This window comes from Nicotiana tomentosiformis, chromosome 7, assembly GCF_000390325.3.
Source record: "Nicotiana tomentosiformis chromosome 7, ASM39032v3, whole genome shotgun sequence".
NCBI lineage: Eukaryota > Viridiplantae > Streptophyta > Magnoliopsida > Solanales > Solanaceae > Nicotiana > Nicotiana tomentosiformis.
This window is the reverse complement of record NC_090818.1, coordinates 108930885-108937767: the sequence shown is the minus strand read 5'-3', so window position 1 is coordinate 108937767 and position 6883 is coordinate 108930885. Positions and strand designations below refer to the sequence as shown.

Below are 6883 nucleotides of genomic sequence, written 5' to 3'. Positions count from 1 at the left end.
AGTCAACATATTTTTACGCCAATTGACAAAACCAGCTCCATCAAAGGGGGAGACACTAGATGAGTACTCGGACTATCCAAAGGATATACATAAAAGGGATGAGAGATAGGGATAGTGAAGACATCAAAACCCCCAATCGTAGAAGATGAACTTATTTCAAGACTACCCATAATGAAAACCCTAGAAATGTGAAGTTTACAGATAAACCCTAAGTAGAACAAATTCGATCGATATTACTGTGATAAAAGGAGTTATCGTCCTCCTTTAAGACCTAAATGAGTAAAATCCTTGAAATTTGTTGAGAAAACCAGCAACAATATGCAACTGACTGGCGATCGAGCAAAACACCACCACTACTGTATACTAACCCAAACGCGTTGAAGAAACACCGCAGAATATTGCAAAACGAGCACTTAAATCCCAGAAATCAGCGAATACCCAGCAGAAATGAAAATACCAAAAATTTGACGGAACAAAATCTCCGGTGGAATCCAATAAAACTACTATCGATGAGAAGTGCAGAGCCAAAATTGACTGATTTTAGGCTTTGATACTATGTTAATGTGAGATATCATCTCATATTTTGTGAAAGAAATGAAAGAGGGATGAATCCTAACAGTAACGAGGAGAGAGAGAGAGAGAAGAGAGAAAATGAGAGACGAAAATATATGCCCTTGTCTTATTTCCATAATGTTCCCACGTATATACAATTATAATGCCAATGAAACGAATGTAATGTAAGTAGTAAAAATTGGGCCGGGTATACAATTGGGCCAGCTTATGTCCGACTAAAACCATGTAGGCCCAACAGTCTCTAATCAAGTATAAGTCGAAAATATGCTGTGATTCAGAAAGCACAAAAATAGTGAAAAGGAAAAGAGAAGTCATCTCTGTCACCTTCTTCGACCAACCGGTAGGCTCCTCTGTCAACCATCCCGAGTGTAAGAAACTGTTTCATCTATCTGGGGTTTATGCTTTCTTTAGTGGGGTTTCTCTCTTTTAATTTTTTTCTTTTAAGTTTTTCCCATTGCCCAGATGATCAATAGTTGCTTTAAGCTCTTCTTTGTGACCGAATATTTACTTTAATTTGAGCTAAAGCAACTATTTCAGCCTTATTGTTTTGCTAATTGCTTTCATTCCTCGATTCCTATTAGCTGTAGCAGTATTAGCTTCTATGTTGTTATTTCATATTCTTAAACAATGCATCTGCTGAAACTTTTAGTTATTCATGCAGCAATTTTGTTCCTCAAATTAAAAGCCCCGCTAAGCTCCCGCGCGGCGAAGGTCCGGACCACAAGGGTCTACTGTAATTTCTTGAAAACGCAACAAAGAAATGGGCTTTAGTGCCAATCAGTCAACTATAACTCAATCCCATTTTAGTTGGGGTTAGCTCTATGAATCCTCAATATCCACACTACTCATTCAATATTTGAATGGCTTATGGTAGTTAGATTATTTTACAACCCCATCCTTTATCTAGCTTCAGGGCCAATCACGACCCTAATTCTAGAAAATATGGTTAACAGTCACATGGTTGAGCAGCTAACCGGAGGTGGATCCAGAATTTAAGCTCTATGAGTTACAGGTTGTTATCTATTATTTGTTGCAACTTTAGTAGGTTTTTACGCACAAATTTATGTTCCGCGTCGAAAATACTATGTTCAGATGAACCCGGCGATACACTATATCCACCTAGATCTGCATCAAACTTTGGTTGAAAAAGGGGAGCTCTCCATTGTGGATCTGAATGGGAAGTGATAAAGAGGAGAAAAAGGCATTAGAGCTATGTGCTAGGGATAAAGTGCCAAAATCTGCATAGTGATGGATAACGTTTGGAGCTTTATCTGTGTCTGTCATAGTAGGTATCTTACTAGACATGGAGAACAGATCTACCAGCTTAGCTTTATAATTTAGTCTTTTTTGTGTGAAGAAACAATTTAATCAGATATATGAAAATGATCATCAAAGCACAATTATACTCTAGATGAACTAGTGACATTAGTTATGTAGGAATAGTCACATGTTGCAAACTGTTCTTAGTTTGCCCAACCTATATTACGTACACACTTCATTTTTATAAGACATATCCATGATAGTATATATTACACCGTCAACTAAATGAGATGAAAACCATGGGAAGCTAGGGTTCGAATCCCCGTAGAGGCAAAAAAATCTTGGTGATTTCTTCTCATTTGTCTAAACCTTAGAGGACAGAGTTACTTAGAACTTCTGGTGGTTGGAAGTAGCAGGTATCCGATAGAATAGTTAAGGTGCACCTTCGTTGGCCCAAACACTACCGGTATAAATATGATATAGTATTCCTACTTTGCATGAGTTCTTCAAGATACATTTTCATTCATAATCTCATACATGAGACAACGACACAATGTGAGTGACCAACAAATTCTGCTATACATTTTCATTTATATTTTTTTTATTGCTAGGATGTTTTGCTGCCACTTTCTGAAGCTGGAATTAACCTCTTAATTAATTTTATATACTCTTTCGCTTTGTTTATCTTCTGCCCTACACTTTGTCAAGTTCCATCAACACTTTCGTGAAAGCCGTCTCTAACTTTTGGGCACGTTTTTGTGCTAGATCAATGAATGTTACTGTCAAGTTTTGAATCTTTTCTTTCCTTTTGATTGAATGCCCACATTCCATGGAGAATTGTTTTCATCTCAATCTCCTTAGTTTTTTCATTACTATTTTTTATGATACCAATGGTTATTTCTGGATGTTTGGTTTTCTAATGCAGGCAGCCTCTTGGTTTTTATCATGAAGGCACTCATTCTCGTAGGTGGTTTTGGAACAAGGCTGAGGCCACTGACCCTCAGCGTGCCAAAGCCCCTAGTTGACTTTGCTAACAAGCCCATGATACTGCATCAGGTTTTGTTTCATCAACCACACTCCCTTCTGTTTATGATGGATCATAAGTTCCTGATTCCTCTATTATTTTGTCGTTCTTTCATACTTTTGATTTTTAGCCTCATCCCCCATCCTTTGGACTAAAACACGCCCTGTTTTTCTATTATATTGAACTTTATCTTACTATTGGTATTAGTAGCATGTTGAATCAAATTCATTCAGTTAGTTTCTCGCTTCTTCTATTCTCCTGATGGCATACGTTGTTTGATAGCTAGTTGGGTATGTATGTTGCCATGATCTACAAATATTACGGACTTATCTCGCCTGGGAATCAAAATAATGCATATTCGCCCTCCATCGGTACTAGAACACTACCCCAACTTGTTTGGGACCGAGACGTAGTTGCTGTTGTTGTTGTTATTGGTACTAGAGCACTACATAAGCTTTTAAAGGAAGCCATATTATGCCTGAGTTGTTGTACATCTAATTTTAACCAGATTGAAGCACTAAAAGCAATTGGAGTGACTGAAGTAGTTTTGGCAATTAACTACCAACCGAAGGTAAAACTAAACCCCATAGTTACCAGAAAATTTAGTTCTTATGAAACTATTCAATGCTTCTTACAAGGAAAATTTCTTTATCCTTTTCATTTTAGATAATGCAAAACTTCCTAAAAGAGTTCGAGAAAAAGTTAGATATCAGGATCACTTGCTCGCAAGAGACAGAGCCTTTAGGCACAGCAGGGCCATTGGCTTTAGCTCGTGATATATTGAGAGATGACTCTGGTGAGCCCTTTTTCGTCCTCAATAGTGATGTTATATGTGACTACCCATTGAAACAAATGATTGAGTTTCACAAATCCCATGGTGGGGAAGCTTCCATTATGGTTACGAAGGTTAGAAACTCCTTGTATCTTTTACTTTTCTGTATCCATTAAATGGAAATAATTTTGTAACGCATTTTCTCTGTTAGGTTGATGAACCATCAAAATATGGTGTGGTGGTCATGGAAGAAGGGACTGGGAGAGTTGAAAAGTTTGTAGAAAAACCAAAAATATTCGTGGGTAACAAGATCAATGCTGGAATTTACTTGTTGAACCCTTCTGTTTTGGATCGTATCCAGTTAAGGCCCACCTCAATTGAGAAGGAGGTCTTCCCCAGCATTGCAGCAGAGAAGAAGCTCCATGCCATGGTTCTACCCGGGTTTTGGATGGACATTGGTCAGCCAAAGGATTACATTACAGGCTTGAGACTATACCTGGATTCCTTGAGGAAAAAGTCCTCGCCGGATTTGGCTGTTGGGCCCCATATTCTTGGAAACGTATTAATGGACGAGAGTGCTGTAATAGGAGATGGATGTCTTATTGGCCCAGATGTGGCTATCGGTCCTGGATGTGTTATTGAATCTGGAGTTAGGCTTTCACGCTGTACCATAATGCGTGGTGTACGTATTAAAAAGCACGCATGTGTCTCAAGTAGCATTGTTGGTTGGCATTCAACTGTTGGGCGATGGGCTCGGGTAGAGAACATGACAATCTTGGGAGAAGATGTTCATGTTGGCGATGAAGTCTACAGTAATGGAGGTGTTGTTCTACCGCACAAAGAGATAAAATCCAGCATTCTGAAGCCAGAGATTGTCATGTGAACAAAAATTGATTGTATGATACTTATCTGTTCAAGTTTTTTCCATTTGTCAATGATATTGGCTGCATGTTAGAATTCCATAGAGGTGATTCAGTTCTATGTTATGTATCCTTTCTTTTCATGGATTGTAATGTGGAAGTACATGCCATTGAGAAAAAGATGGAAAGCAGTTTATAAGCATCACTTATTAAGTGGAATACCAATTGATTCAAGTGGATTGAACTGTTTGTTATGATCAATTAATGAGTGTAAATCAATGAATTTCTCAGTTAATGCAAAGCTAACCTCAATGTTATGTGAGCAAAAAGTGAACACATAAAAGAAAGAAATGTGCTTTATCACAATGTCCAATGGCATTCAACTTCTGATTTTCAAATGTCCAGGTCATATATGGCTAAGCTGAAACTATCAAGACTCGCACTAGACCTGAATGCAATTGAACTGCAGTAAGTAAACTACGATTTATAATTTACACTCAAATCAAAATGGAACTCGAACAAGTTCAAGTGTTAAATGGCAGGTTTTCCAAGCAATCAACCAGTTCAGAAGAATTTCCAGTACGACCACTAAGGAAGATACAGTTACAAGATTTACACGTGACTGGTCCTTTAAGGTCACGACTGGAATAATCTTGTGAGGGCAACCAATGCTTAAAATGTTAAACTGTGGCTAGAATCCAAAACATCACATGCGAAGAAATGGCTATAAGAAACCAGGTTATGAATGCCAAGACAACAGAGAGCTCAAATCTGCCACATGGAAGATGTGATGAACTACTGCAGAAGTTTAAATCCTTTGAATACAAAACAGCAATCCCTGCTGACGAGCATGCAGCTGCAAGTGATAGAGTTGCTGTCACCTGTAATTACAATTAAACCAGTCAACACAAATATTCACATAATAATGCCAAGCAAATCATATCCGAATTTACCAACATGTCAATCAAGTAAAACTAGAATTTCTCGTGACAAGGCTTTCAGAATCGTAGCCATAACATTGTAGTATAAGATATTAACTCTTCTAGAAGCTTTTATTCAATGTTGTGAAAAGAAAAAGGTTGAGAGGGACAACATTACGGTAAAGAGTAAAGAAAAGGGAGGATCCCTAACATTATCAGATCATGTAAATAGGACATATGCGGATCCAAGATTTAAAGTATATGGGTTCCTTTCGTAATCTCAAATTAATATACAATAATAACTGGGTTCACAGTTAGATATTTATAAACGGGAACTCAGTAACTGCACTCTGGACCCGCCACTGTCCACAAGGTACAAAAATGCCATGTTTAGTGGAACACGAGTATGCTGCATTAGCACACATCGCAGGCAATGCTACTTGAAGCTTAGGTCAATCTTTGATAATTACAAGTGCAGGATAAAAATCCAAGCATGGTTCCCTGGCGCTTCATGGGACTTGCAGTTCTCGAAGTGTAACAACAACAATTGCGCCTCAGTCCCAAACAAATTGGGTCGGCCATAGATTGTTTTTCAGTGTCCAAAAGCACCCTAATCTGAGTTTGGACCCAAAATATCTGCTGTGACATCCAAGAGAGCAAGAAACAGCACCCTCAAGCATGTATAACTCCTAAATAACTAAAAATGCGGGCACAAAAAGTCGATCACCTTCTTGTCGATGCCAAGGGAGTTAGAGAGATAAAATAATTTAGCAACTTAGTAAAAGTTGTAACGAGGACGGAAATAAATATGTAGTTTTCAGGGATAAAAGAAAATCAGGGGGATTATATACAAGGAAAGTTGCTTATATATGTCAGAGTTAGACACATTACATGAGAAAGGAAGAGAAAGGAATCTGAGAAGTACATACCCAGTCTCCAACAACAAAAAGGCTCACTAAGACTGGATTATGAAGATCCTGTTTTATCCTCAAAGCATACACATCAAGACAAGCAAGTCCAAAGCTCCACAGTACTTGAAGCCCCATTGATGCAATCAAATAACTGCAAGATACCAAGTATTCTATAATATTGGAAAGATAAGGGATAAAGCAAGATACATGTACTAAATGACGCATAGTGATCTCCTATAATAGGAGGTCCATGGACGAGGAAAGGATTGACATGCTGAAAAACTTGGTAAAATAACCGTGAACGCCGCAAAACTTAGAATGTACTAACGTTACCGTCAATGGATATTGGAAATACTGCTGTACATGTAAAAAAAAAAACAATCAATACACAGAGGCCTGGTTGGAGAGTGAAATCTGGACTTGAGAGGGGAAAGTTGAAATTCTCTCTTCTTCTTTTTTTTTTTTTTTTTTTTTGATAAGTGGATAGTTGAACATTTCAAACGACATTTTTAAACCTTCATTGCTATGAATCCAGACTAAAGGCGAAATCAACTGTCCTATGA

At 37.9% G+C, this 6883-nt stretch overlaps 2 protein-coding genes across 4 annotated transcripts; one reads left to right on the top strand and one right to left on the bottom strand.

Annotated features, from left to right (window-relative positions):
• The first annotated feature begins 807 nt into the window (after positions 1-807).
• LOC104096959 (mannose-1-phosphate guanylyltransferase 1-like) lies at positions 808-4750 on the top strand. 3 transcript variants are annotated; one of them, XM_009603418.4, is made up of 5 exons: positions 808-941; positions 2759-2889; positions 3366-3428; positions 3524-3763; positions 3841-4750. In XM_009603418.4, exons 2-5 carry the CDS (start codon positions 2779-2781, stop codon positions 4510-4512), a joined length of 1086 nt encoding a protein of 361 aa, XP_009601713.1. In that variant the 5' UTR covers positions 808-941; positions 2759-2778; the 3' UTR covers positions 4513-4750. The 3 variants fall into 3 exon arrangements, with proteins under 3 accessions (XP_009601713.1, XP_009601714.1, XP_018626605.1); XM_009603419.4 differs by having other exon boundaries at positions 855-913; XM_018771089.3 differs by lacking the exon at positions 808-941 and adding an exon at positions 1258-1585.
• Positions 4751-4819: 69 nt separating this feature from the next.
• Positions 4820-6560, bottom strand: LOC104096958 (CASP-like protein 5B2). Its single transcript, XM_009603417.3, has 2 exons — positions 6339-6560; positions 4820-5370 (listed from the first exon to the last, which is right to left on the bottom strand). Exons 1-2 carry the CDS (start codon positions 6543-6545, stop codon positions 5170-5172), a joined length of 408 nt encoding a protein of 135 aa, XP_009601712.1. The 5' UTR covers positions 6546-6560; the 3' UTR covers positions 4820-5169.
• Between the last annotated feature and the right edge of the window lie 323 nt (positions 6561-6883).

Coding starts and splice junctions, on each gene's coding strand:
- LOC104096959 (XM_009603418.4), top strand. CDS start 2,779: ATGAAGGCACTCATTCTCGTAGGTGGTTTTGGAACAAGGCTGAGGCCA. Junction 2,890..3,365: donor AGCCCATGATACTGCATCAG/GTTTTGTTTCAT, acceptor AATTTTAACCAG/ATTGAAGCACTAAAAGCAAT. Junction 3,764..3,840: donor CTTCCATTATGGTTACGAAG/GTTAGAAACTCC, acceptor TTTCTCTGTTAG/GTTGATGAACCATCAAAATA.
- LOC104096958 (XM_009603417.3), bottom strand. CDS start 6,545: ATGCGTCATTTAGTACATGTATCTTGCTTTATCCCTTATCTTTCCAAT. Junction 5,371..6,338: donor TTTTTGTTGTTGGAGACTGG/GTATGTACTTCT, acceptor TTGTAATTACAG/GTGACAGCAACTCTATCACT.